General features: G+C 36.1%; 2 protein-coding genes across 2 annotated transcripts; one reads left to right on the forward strand and one right to left on the reverse strand.

Annotated features, from left to right (window-relative positions):
• The first annotated feature begins 2715 nt into the window (after positions 1-2715).
• Positions 2716-7880, forward strand: LOC110706356 (protein ZINC INDUCED FACILITATOR-LIKE 1-like). Its single transcript, XM_021884263.1, has 18 exons — positions 2716-2804; positions 2961-3168; positions 3620-3660; positions 3758-3818; positions 3936-4038; positions 4149-4251; positions 4400-4453; positions 4530-4592; positions 4697-4746; positions 4847-4922; positions 5131-5322; positions 5404-5491; positions 5637-5722; positions 5830-5937; positions 6036-6080; positions 6187-6275; positions 6593-6636; positions 7373-7880. Exons 2-18 carry the CDS (start codon positions 3024-3026, stop codon positions 7462-7464), a joined length of 1440 nt encoding a protein of 479 aa, XP_021739955.1. The 5' UTR covers positions 2716-2804; positions 2961-3023; the 3' UTR covers positions 7465-7880.
• A 238-nt stretch (positions 7881-8118) lies between these two features.
• Positions 8119-12973, reverse strand: LOC110706357 (galactoside 2-alpha-L-fucosyltransferase-like). Its single transcript, XM_021884264.1, has 2 exons — positions 12545-12973; positions 8119-10122 (listed from the first exon to the last, which is right to left on the reverse strand). Exons 1-2 carry the CDS (start codon positions 12834-12836, stop codon positions 8672-8674), a joined length of 1743 nt encoding a protein of 580 aa, XP_021739956.1. The 5' UTR covers positions 12837-12973; the 3' UTR covers positions 8119-8671.
• Positions 12974-13379: the final 406 nt, after the last annotated feature.

The raw sequence follows: 13379 nt of genomic DNA on the forward strand, positions 1-13379 counted from the left end.
TAGAGGTGTGTGATACGCCGTGCCGGTGGTGGCGCGGCGTATTTTTTTTTATTTCGTAAAAACAGTTTCCGACGAATTTTCCTGATGCTGAAAAACCTCTTTCGACGGAAAATTCCGTCAGAAGAAGAAAATTTTCCTACAGTCTTTTCCGACAAACGGTTGCGACGGAATTCCGTCGAAAACGGGTTTTCCGACGGACTTTGGGGTGGTTCCGACGGAATTTTTCCGTCGAAAATGAGCCTTTTTCTAGTAGTGAAATATTCATTTCAACTTTATTCAGTTCAACTCCAATCGGTTTAGTTTAGTTAAGCTCAGTTCAGTAATTGTGAACAGGCCCTAACTACCGTTGTCATTTCCCGACAATTCCTCTTTTTTTGGTGTTCTACCCGGTTCACCCTTTTGGGCTAATCCGGATTCGGGGATCAGTTATGGGTGGTTAGGTTCCAGTCCCCTCCCAATTGTTGTTGCGGGGGATCGAACACAGGTCCTTCGTTTGTCTTTCACATGGCAATGTTCATCTTAGACGAGTCACTTTTCTTTCCTCTATTGCTGACTTTTTTATGCTGCTCTAATAAAAAAAGAAAAAAAAAAAAGAGATTATATGGTGACTTAGCCTAGATGATTTTGTAGTGTCATTGAGGCACATGAAGTCGTTAATATTGTGTTTTTTTTATTAAATTATACGATTTGTATTCATAAAATTTTATTCTACTCTGTATATAAAATGTACAAGTATACTAAAAAAATGTACAAGTTTTTTTTTATTAAATTATACGATTTGTATTCATAAAATATACTTAAAAAAATCAACCAGAGACAACAATTGTCAACCAAAAAAAACTAAAACAAAAAATACAACAACTGACGACGCCGAGCACAATCAGGAACCAGCCAACTAGTGAGCAGGATTAACCCACAAACGAGGAACCTTTTAAACCCGAGAAACCAAAAGAAACTGAATTGAAGCCCGTAACTCCTGAATGAGCCACCAAGCATAAATTTCCATTGAACCAGAAGGAGGATGAAGAGTAAATTTATGTACATGAATTCATCAATGTTGAAATTTATTGCGTAGATTGGAGTTATTATGCCAGTGCTAGCTGCAGCAGCCGCAAGGGTAGGTGAGACAAAACAAATCTTGCTTACTCGTCAAAATTCCAATTTTTTTTTTAAATGAAAAGATAAACAAGAAGTTAGGATAATCTTCTCTCAACACTATATCCTAACTATCAGAAAAAATAAAAAATGAAAATTTACTATCTATGAACGGATCGATATCTTGGTGAGTTTGCATAAAATGGCCCAAAGACGCAACATAGTTTGCTGCTCTATTATCCTCTCAGTAAATGTAGCGTGAATCAACATGAGTGAAATTTCGAATCAGCTCCTTGACGTCTTCCATTAGTAATACTGTTGATACTATGCGGAGAACGTAGAAGATTTTCTATTGCTTTTCAACTCATTTTCAATTAATCGAGTTGGTGAGGAACTCACTCTGTGATTTTAAGGTCACAAGTTTGAGCCCCACCAACTGATTAATACCAGCATTATTGATATAAATAATTTTCAATATTGAATCATTAATAATGTAACTGACGTTAGCTATTCACTCAGAAATAATTTTTAAATCCAATCGTTAAAGGAAATATTTCAGCCAAACATATGTATTATAACAACTTTAAGTATGACTTTCCTAAACTTTTGAGGGAATAATGTAATTTCAGCCAAAAATACATATGGAACTTTGAGTGACCAAATGTGGTTAGGGGAATAATTTCTCATGTTTTGTAGGAATAAAAATTTCCAAAACAAATTCACTTTTCATATTTTTCTTTTAAATGATAACCAAACAACTATCGATAAACTCTTTTTCTATGAATTTGTAATTCTCCCATAATTAAAGTGCAACCAAACAACAACTTAATCTTTTTGTTTAATTTGTACTCTATACGAAGTTATAATTAACTGAGTATCCCTGTAACGTTGATTGAATAACCCTTACACTAATGAAGAAACCCATGCAACTCTAAGTAAGTAATTAATCCTTGTAAAATTAATGAAGTAATCCTATGATGATTGGCCATGTGGACTTTTTATGAAAATTTGGATATAGGTCATCTTATCCTTTTATTAAATAAAAACTTTTGATGTATGAGCATTTTATATATAATAACATGAAACTTTAGAGAAGTGAGAAGTGTTAGAGCTATTTTAATAAATACAGCAAAGGTAAAAACCATTAGTGTATATTTTTCAGAAAAGTATATATTAATCCCATCAGATCCCATTAATCTTTCCAAAAATATAAATAGTTGGTATAAACTTAATTTGAGATGCAAAATCAAGTTGTGATTGAGTACCAAAGTCAAGATTTGGAATGTTGAAGAGTTAATCTACCATACGCATGAAACTCATTGAGACAATAAAGAAAACAAATGAAAACGAATGTGGTTGAGTACACTTTAAATTATTGCCAATTTGACGTGTAGGCCAAGCTAGAAAATTAAGTATTCCCTCCTCCCAATATATAGTTCATATTTGTGTTTTTTCACGGTATTAAATACCAATTTTGTGGTTTTTCTGATTATTTGTGTTGAAAAGTAAAAAAGGTGACGCATGTGATGATCATTTCACAGCACCTTTCTGTGTCTCATTTTTCATCTGCCCTTTTACGGCGAATTAACAAATTACATGAAACTATATATACGGTATGCCTCTGAAAGCCTAAATCTGGGGAGGAAAAAAAAAAGACATTATTCTGAGGCCAGTGAAATAATATTACACTTTGCTAAATATTTGAGCTGGTATAGTCATAATGTTATACTACGTACTATATATATTCATAAGACAACATTGTTCTAAAGTTCTTCTATAACTTCTTGTTAGTTGATAATTAGTTCAGAAAATTTTATATTGTTTTATATGGGTGTAATATGATATGAAATATTTATGTTAATCAGGTGTAAGTAGTATTAACCATTGAGCTGAGGCAGGGCAATACTATCAGTGTGATATTGGTGAAAATGGAGAATGAGCGCGAAGTTTCCCTATTGAAGAAGGTGTATTATGAGGACTGTCCTGGATGTAAGATTGAAAAACGAAAAGATAGTGATGATAGCATACCTTGGAAAACACTGGCTAGCATTTGGATCATTGTACTTTGCACTGGTATGAGATTGACTGTTAGAATGAATTCATTTTATGGCTTTCTTTTTTTCAATTGATTATGTTTAATTTTATGTACATTGATTGGTTGGTGTTGATTAAAGAGGGAATGTAGAATCAGGAGTTTAATGAAAATGTTAGTATTTGTTATTGGTGCAACACCTTAAGCTAAAAATTTAGCTGAATTTAGGTACACTAATACGTGCATTTTCTCTATGATATGTGAGGCTTATAGGTTGCAATTAGCAGTTTTCTGAATGATTGAATCATGGGAAGTTGCTGTTATTCTCTTTGCTATAACTATGATAGAACTCAGGACTAATGAGTAATGACACATGCATAATCGTTTTTTCTTATACTCTTTGCTGGCTTGTTCCATGCTATTGGCCTGGCTTGCCACCAATTGTATTGTCTCGAATATGTTATTACTGAAAATTCTGTTTTTTACGTGCAGCTCTGCCAAGTTCATCGCTTTTCCCATTCCTTTACTTCATGGTAATTAAGAAATGAATGTTGCTAAATTTTATGTTAATTGTACACAGATTAACAGAACCAACCATGAGCTCACAATATTATATATATACATGTGCAGATTAGAGATTTTCATATAGCTGAGCAAGAGGGAGATGTGGGATATTATGCAGGTTTTGTTGGTGAGATATCTTTTTCTTTTTTCTTTTGCATATTATGTCAATAATTGTTCTTTTTTCAGAGTATTTTCATAAGAAGATAAAGAATTGATCCTTCATGGTGTCTATTTTATGTCAAAGGATCTGCTTACATGTTTGGACGGGCAATGACTTCTGTCATTTGGGGGAAACTTGCTGATCGTTATGGTCGGAAGCCTATTATCATCATAGGAACAATAGCTGTGTTAGTATCCAATTACTTCCATTTCTACTCTCATTTCTAATTCACCTGATTCAATAATAATGCAAGCCTTTATTTATTGTTGTGGTCATTAACTCATTATTACATTTCAGGGTGATTTTCAACACTATGTTTGGTCTGAGTGTAAACTTTTGGATGGCAGTCTTAGCAAGATTTCTTTTAGGAAGTTTGTGTGGAATACTTGGGCCTGCTAAGGTAAGGCTAGCTTGCTGTTTTGCATAAAGATCTTTCGACGACTTACTCTGTGCTTGACTGTGTATTGTGGATTTTATTTTCCTTTCTCAAATGTTAAATCACTTCCTGTTCTTTTAACAAGGGTAGTAGTTTTTTTACTTATGAGCAGGCTTATGTATCAGAGGTTTGTCGGGAAGACCATCAGGCTGTAGCCATGTCCATGGTAAGCTTCTTGAGCCAATTCCTGCACCAACTTAGTAATTAAGGAACAAATCTGTTAAACAAGTTACTTTGAACAGATTACTACAGCTTGGGGTATAGGATTGATTATTGGGCCGGCACTTGGAGGTTTACTTTCCCAGGTAAGCTGTCATCTCTTCGTGTATTGTTGAATCACAGATGTTGCTCATGTTAATCTTGTATAACTGATAAGCTATCAGTCTAAGACATTTTCTGAAATCTTCAGCCTGCAGAAAAATACCCTCAGATATTTTCACAGGAGTCATTGTTTGGAAGGTCAGTTTTCGAATGCCTGGGGGCTAATGGCTTTGAATTAAGGTGTTCGCGTCCTCCCTGAATCTGGTTCAGATGTTATTTTGTATTTTTTTTGCTGCAGATTTCCCTACTTTTTGCCCTGCCTTGTTACATCTGTATTTGCAGCAGTCAACACTGTTGGTTCATTTTGGCTTCCGGTTAGTCCCTTTATCTGCTGCTCAATAAACCGTTGTTATTTACTCCTATTATTATCTTTAAAGTATAACTTAAGAAATTATTTACTCCTAGTTTAAGTTGAATTGTGAAGTTAAGTTTGTTATGAAAACAAAACTATTCAGTTCTAAGTTCAGCTTTCACAATAGACATGACAAACTGAGTAAATTAACTAGCCGCGTCATTGCACAGGAGTCATTACACATGCACAAATCAAAGAATTTATCAAGGGATGATTCATATGAAGCTTTGGAAGCTGCAAATGAGAAAGAAATTGAAGGACAAGCTGACAAATCTGCGAAAAGCTTATACAGAAATTGGCCTCTGATGTCCTCTATCATTGTGTACTGTATTTTCTCACTTCATGATATGGCTTACACTGAGGTAAGCATTACACTGATCATCTTCATTCTCCTAATATTACTCCGAAAATTCTTGTTCACAAAGATATTCTCATTTCTATAGGTATTCTCATTATGGGCAGTAAGCCCCAGGAAACTTGGAGGATTAAGCTTTTCGTCTGAAGATGTAGGTGTTATTCTTTCTATCACAGGTATATAGAAATTGCTCATTGCTTTTGATTTTTCACCTTACTGTACCATCAATCGTTCAAAACATGTTTAGGCCTACGAGTATAATAAATGAATGAATGACTACAATATTGTTTTTGCTTCCATTATTCCTGTCTGCTTTGAAAGGTTTTGGGATGATGGTTTTTCAGCTCATCTTATATCCATACATGAACAAGCTCTTCGGACCTGTCATGTTTGCTCGAATTTGTGGGGTACTATATATATATATGCTTTTTTGAACCTTGTGATTATTCGTGGTTTTTTTTCCAAAACCAATGCGAGTATATGTTATAACATTACCTACATCTTCATCTTGCAGGCGTTGTCAATACCTCTGTTACAAAGTTATCCTTTCCTTGCATTGTTCTCGGGATTAAGCCTTAGCATCTTGTTAAATTCTGCCTCTATGATCAAGAATTGTTTATCAGTAAGTAAAACTAACAAACTATGTATGTTGACTTGTTTATTTTAGCAACATATGATGAGTAATTTCTAAGTTTATTCTATTTCGTAATCTATGATCAGATATGCATCATCACCAGCATATTTATTCTGCAAAACCAAGCTGTGGTAATAATATACTTTAACCTTCTTGACTGTTCCTTATCATGTAAAGCGATATTACTTGAATGATATCTCTATATATGCAGTTGAGATGAATATTATGTTAACACAGGATCAAGATCAACGTGGAGCTGCTAACGGCCTTTCTATGACCGCCATGTCTCTTTTTAAGGCAATTGGTCCAGCTAGTGGTGGTGCATTGTAAGTGCTTTTGTTTCTTAGTTTGTTTACTGCAACATGCACCACACCACACGCCTTTTCAGTGATTATACTACCGTGTCCTGTCTTCCATTCTCGAGACACCAAGTCAAGTAGTTTGATGAAAGCTAAGGTTCCCTTAAGTAGCCTTGAGGACAAAAGAATGCTTGGAGCTTTCCTTTCAGTTTAGTTTTAAGACACTTGATTCTAGTTCAATTCATAATAAAAATGCTTTAATGATTAATCCTTTGTTTGTATGCCGTTGATAGCTCTACACGGTGCTTCTTCTTATATCGTGTTTTTGCTTATGTAATCTCCAGGCTTTCATGGTCAGAGAAGCGTCAAGATGCTTCCTTTCTCCCAGGTACAGTCTAGACTCGAGAATTATACCAAGTATTTCTATATACTGCTCAACTGTATGTGCATTTTTGTTATATTGCTGCTGCATGCCTGCCTGCCTGCATCAATAATCGTCTGTGAATGCCTTCCCTGATCTATGTGTCTACGTGTAACAAAAAGATTACATTAGGATGGAGAGAGTAGTCAGGGGGAATCAAGGGGGCCGGGGTTGGGGGTAGACCATGGCCACCCCCTTGATTTCATATTGGAATTTTCATTCAAATATATGCATCTATGGTGGATGTCTCGGTTGAGCATTACATATTTCATGACTGTAGTTTGTAGTTTGACTCTTGCTACTGACATTACATATTTTACATGGAAAACTTTTGTATACACCCGGTTTTCAGTAATTTACTGTACATCGGGTACACTTTTGTCAGATTTAGTGTCACTTTTGCCAAATTTAGTGTCACTTTTGTCAAATTTATCAATGAAGCATAAATAACTTTTATATATGTCAGGGTAACTTTTGTGCGTTTTAGGTGTAACTTTTGCACATTTTATTGTCACTTTATAACGAATGTTCAGTAATTTACTGAATATCCGTTTTATTTAAAAGTTTGTCATTTTATATTGGCCCCCCTGACGAAAATTTTCTGGTTCAGCCATTGGGAGTAGGTAAAGAAATCTAGTTGGTTAGTTGCTCTAGTTTTGTACTGTAAACTAAACTAACAAGGATTCTGGATGGCATTATGCAGGCACACATATGGTCTTCTTCCTCCTCAATGTGGTGGAACTCGTAGGTGTGGTGTTAACGTTCAAACCTTTACTAGTTGAACGTAAAGACTAATTACCACAAAGTTACAAATTCCGTCTAAGGAGATAGGAGATATGGAGGAGAGTATGAGAATTGTTCTCTTGGCCGGCCTGTACGTGCTGCACTCGAGGTCTATTATATGATTCGATTTGAACTTAAGCTGCAGTGATGCAAGGGCGGATTCAATATGCATATACAACCCCCAACCACGGGGGTGGAAGAGGGGGGGGGAGATGGAGGGACTAACCATCCTTCCATTTCCTATGTCCTCATCAATTCATATTTTTAGGTTCAAAAATAAAAGGCATATTTGGATGGAATCATACAAGCATACTACACACCTTTAAGGCTTTAATCATTAATATCATTAATTATCTATTTTGGATAGTTGATATTTTGAACATTTGCATTAATTCTAATCAAACAACTTTTCATTTAATAAAATTGATTGTATTACACTTTCTCTGTTTTATTTTATTTGCAACACAAAACACAACCTTTAGACACGTTTTATAAGGAGTTGATTAAAGTAGGTAAATGAGTGACTTTATCAAAATAACTTTAACATCAAGAATTAAAAAGGATTAGGTACTACGTATATAAATTATTTCAGTTGATTCATCTATGTACATTACATAATCTCTTCCACAAAGTGTATCCCGTGATTCCGTGAAGGTGTGCTTCAAATAAACTGAGAACGGAGTAAGTATTTCATTATAATGCAAAAAAGTCAATATGGGGGCAACTATTTCTAAACAGTAGTACAAAGTATACTAAAGAACTACAGAAATTTGGGTCACAAAAACATACTATGTAGTACAAAGTACAAATCTAGCTTTTAATCACTTTATTTCGAACAGATGATTGCTCGAGTACAGATAGGTGCCAAAAAAAAGTACACGCCCGATGTCATAAAAAGTAGCAGCAGATACGCTTTGATACAGTAAGTGGCTCAGTAGCTCATGATTGCTTTTTCAATGACAATTTCCTGAGCATTTCAGGGGTACATTTTGCTCCTTTCCCTCTGCTGCTTATAAAGAGCTCAATCAGACGCATCAGTCTATCATCCATGCCCATGTTTAACCATGTTTTCGAGCGACAGTACATGCACAATATATCTACTGAAATGGCAAATTTGTACATGCGCAGAGTTTCATGGTCACAAGGTTTGATATGAAGCTATTCATTCTCGAAAATAATTCAACACTGACGACTAGTAATGCAACTACCTAAATCTGACCTATAGCTCTTCACGGCCATCAACCACCTTAAGACCCCAACTAATATCCTCGCAATGCCTTACATGAGGTACGAGCTTACCAGTATCAATACCTGTCTTTGCCTTGCAATCCCAAAAAGGAGGAGCATGGAAGCAAGGCTCGATAGACATGGCACGACCACAAGCTGGGTTTGGGGTCTTCTTATCCTCTGGCTTGTACAAAATCCATGGTTTCAATCCTCCAAAACCTTGAGCAACATACCCGAAAGTTGACCATGCACTTGTCACCAATTTATCGCTCAAACTTAGCAGATACATTTCTGCCCAGGCTTTTCTGTTATGATTTTTCTTGTGTGATTGCTGAAACCCTTCGTGGCTTGGTTGGAAAATTCCGACCACTTCTCCAGTAACAGTTGGATGTTCCCAATATAGTTCTCTTAGCGAGTCGCTGTAACCTGCATCCAAGGACGTAACAAGAACAGCAATGGACCTCGGGTTCTTTGATGAACCAAAAGATAAATCATCTTTGTCAACTTCAGGGAGTAATTTTTCCTTGGATATGCAGGACAGAATTTGGTCATTTACATGTGGGAACGGACCTGGCCCCTCCTCAAACGTCCTGATCTGGATTCCAATCCTCTCATCTGCCCTGGCTAAGTAAGCATTATAATACCTTGTAATCAACCCCCAAACTTCATTTGTAGGGTGGAGAAGATAGCGCCCTAGGTGGTGAAAAATGGCTACTTTTTCAGGAAATAATTTAAATAGTTCTTCCTCAAATGATGGGATCAAATAAAGGGAAGGGACAAAGTAATTGTCGGTCCTCATTATTAGCCATGGAACTTTGTTGAGAAGAGTTTGATCTTCATCACAGAAGAAAAGTTTGTCGTGATCATTATAGTCATGACCCAGATGAAGATACAAATATGGTGGTACCTCTTCAGTTGAGGCTTTTGTGGCATTCAGAAGATTCTTTTTCAGCATAAACCCATGACACCTGGAAGATTTCTGGTTGAAATTCTCAAATTTTTTATATAATGGGAAGTTTTGAGGTAAAAACCACGAGGTGCTAGGAAACGGCTCACAAAAAAGATCAGTCATATCAGTTCCTGGGTCAACTAGAAGTACCCGGTTTGAGAGAAGAGCATAAAGATAAGCTGCACTCACAGTCAAAATTCTATTGCCCAAGCCACTGTAAAATATCCACACAACATAGTTACATTCTGTAGGCACAGCAGTTTCGTTGCCAGACTTCAGTTGTTTCAGAGCTTCATTGTACGGTTGTGTACCAGGTCCACATCGTTTGTGAAGCTCTTCATACTTCCGTAGTTTAGAGATGAGATAAGTTGAAGGCTTGAAAGATGATGTCTTCCGATACATGAAGGATTGGTATCTGCTTAAGCAAGATGCTTCATCCATTCCAGAGGGAAGAAGTCCTCCAAGCAATTTGTCATTAGCCACTTCAGCATTTTCTGTAGAAACACTCAGTGACTCAGAAAAGGCATAAAATAGTTCAAGATTAAATTTTAACAAATACATGCAACATTCCATGATCAGCTGATCACATTATCCGATATGAAGTTAAGTACTTGATAACACCCATTCTTAACAAAAGATGACATGTTTCAAATGAAAGCATTATACAGAGTGGTATCATGGGCACTAGAGTAAGACAAACAAATGACAAAAACAGATGCATTTTCATTAACAGAAAGAAAAGACAAACTCATATGCAGTGGCATAAAAAATTTACAAATCTGTCAACTTTATTCTGCTTACTTTTCGAATATTTCAGAACAAACGAACAGAAAGAACCCTACACTTACTGCCATTACTGGTACAAAATTACCAGCAGGGGAGGCCAAGCTATACTCCACACTGCTTGAATCGTTACACTGAAGTTGAATTATGTAGTTCTATAAATGTACCACAACTGAATGTTGGATAATCTGCTCTACAATGATGCTTCATTATGGCACTGAAAACAGCACATAATTCCCCCTTTTTTTCTTTTGTACTTCGGAAAATTAGTTCATGTTTCCCTGGAAAGTAATTCATGAAAACGGACCGCTCTGCATTAATTTTCTTTGGGACAGAATCTTGAAAATGGCGCCTGTTTAATGGCATGACCCAAGGAAGCATAGGCTCAAAGAGAGGCTGACCATCAAAGAGGCATTTAGGTGGTAAGGAACAACTATATAGGTTTATAGTGGTAAAGTCAGGTTGGACTACAAAATTTCTTAAAGCTTAGTTTCTGAAGTAAAAACCACCGGGAAATTTGACAACAGCACAAGAACTCAAGCTTATCTAGCCTTTGAAGAAACAAACTTCAAGTGAGAACCACAATGCTGGAAAAGCAGCTAGCCTAAAGAAAGATTGCTAAAAGGCTGCTGTCAGCCATAGTGCAAATTACATATTCAAATCCAATGATTTCTAGGGGAGAACCTTTCATTTCTATCAAATCACCTGGCTTCTCAAGGCACTATCACCATCCAGATTCCTCTCGATGTGTATGGCACTATGGCTATGCCTGCTGTAATGAAAGCCTATGGTTTAAGGGAAAGCCTACCCTGGATCTTTCCACCTTCTAGGTTCCTCACAATGCAATGCCTCTCAGAGTAGGGATATCAACTGGCCTACCCTGGATCTTTCTACCTTCTAGGTTCCTCCCAATGTAATGCATCTCAGAGTAGGGATATCAGCTAAAATAGCTTACGGTAGTGTGAGATAGCATAACCAGACAACACACACCTCTGTGTGTCAGCTAACTGGACTAAGAAAGCTTCAACCTTAAAATGCCTTGCAAAGGGGCAAAAAGATACCAAACATAATGCATAGTTAGGGCTTGCATGGAATGCAGAAATCATTAAAGTGGTAATAGGAATTAAACAGAAAGATTGTAAATGGATAAAGGTGAAGATGGTTGATAGTATTTGGTGGAAGGGATATGAAGAGGGGGAAAAAGGTAGGAGATTATTGCTGGAATGAACGGTTACAAGAATAACAGCTCCCACATTGCTATCTATTCCTTCAAGCACCACCAACTCCACCAATCTACCACCTCATTCATTTACAGACCCCTTTACCCCTTGAACGATTTCCTTCAGTCCAATCATGGCCTTAGTGGACATCCCTTACAGTTTATCGAACATCACAAAGCTAAATTTATAAATTTTCTGAAAAGACGGGAAAAAATGTAACCCATCTGTATAAATATGAGTTATAATACTTCATAGTGGGCTGCATTGGTCAAATTGGACTGCAAATATGAAATTACTATCATTCATCACTTCTTCTCAGTAAAAAGTGGTGCCAATAATCCCTAATTTCTCCCCACCCCAACCCGAACTCTCATTAACGAAACATGGACAATACCCTTCAACAGTTGCTCTATGTACAAATTCAAGCATTGTCTTCATCTTTGTTCTAGCTACCAAAATCCACATACAACTACTAAGTAAAAAGCAAAAATTAAGTTTCAACCCAATCAATTAAACTACTAATACTATCATACAAATTGATCTTCAACTAGAGAAAGAAGATCCATACAAAAAAACCGATTTCTAATAGAGATCAAACCAAAGCAAGCAATAATTGAAGACAACAAGCTTATGTAAAATCACATCAAATCAAATAGCATCCTTCAATGTGGAAATAATCACTGATAAAAAATGCATGAATCACCCACATCTTAAACTTACACACATTATCGAAATCCTTAAAAATTTCTAAAACCCCAGAAAAATAAAAATAAAAAAGTCAACTTTAAGAAAAACCCAAGTTCATCAAATCAAAATGAAGCAAAAAGCAAGCATAATAATTATAAAAAAGGCACTATATCTGATCACAAAAGGTGAAAACAATTAAGAAAACACAAAGAAAGAGAAAGTTAACCTGATGATTGCGAAGTTGTCAACGAAGATTTAGGATCCAAAACCCTAGCATCAGCAAAAGGGGAAAACCGATGATCTGAACTGGGGTTACGATAGATGAGAGAGAAAGTGATCAAAACAGGGAGAATAATGAGAAGAGCAGCAAAAGTTTTGGTAACATTAGCAGCAATGAAGTTGAAGGAAGAAGCCATTGGACGAGGAAGTTGAGCTCGAGAAGAATCAATGGCGTCTGAGATTTGGGGTTTTGAAGGTGAAAATCGCTTTCTTAGCTCATTCAGATCCATGAACATCATTTCATTTGAATTTGTAGAAGAAGAAGATGTTGATTTGAATCGATAAGTTTTTCTGGAGAAAATTGAGTTTGAGTTTTTCTCTCTCTTTAATCGTACAATTTTCCTACCGACTCCATTTGAGGACGGATAATAAGACAATTACTGGAAGACGAGATTTAAGAAAGTCACATCTACTGAAAGATGAGCTTTTGTCACTCTTACCAAATTCCTGACTCTTCAGTCTTCACTAAGGGACTCGTGCTTGATTAATACTCTTTCTTTTTATTTACGACTATTCTTATTAATCCTATGAACGTGGATGCTCTTAAGGTGGATAATAAGCATCATAGCTAGATAATACTTCCTCTGTTATATATATATATTTTTTTTTTATCCAAGTGAAGATGCTTACATCCAAAGAAAAAGAAAATACCGAAATAAAAAAAAAAAAAAAAAAAAACACAAGCAAAGCAAACTAACTAAGGAGTGATTAGCCGTGGCATAGCCACACCTCGAATGTCCTCCTCTAAAATACGACTAAGCTCCACCGGAATGTTATTATTA

The sequence above is a fragment of the Chenopodium quinoa genome, unplaced genomic scaffold (genome assembly GCF_001683475.1).
Source record: "Chenopodium quinoa cultivar QQ74 unplaced genomic scaffold, ASM168347v1, whole genome shotgun sequence".
NCBI classification, from domain to species: Eukaryota; Viridiplantae; Streptophyta; class Magnoliopsida; order Caryophyllales; family Amaranthaceae; genus Chenopodium; species Chenopodium quinoa.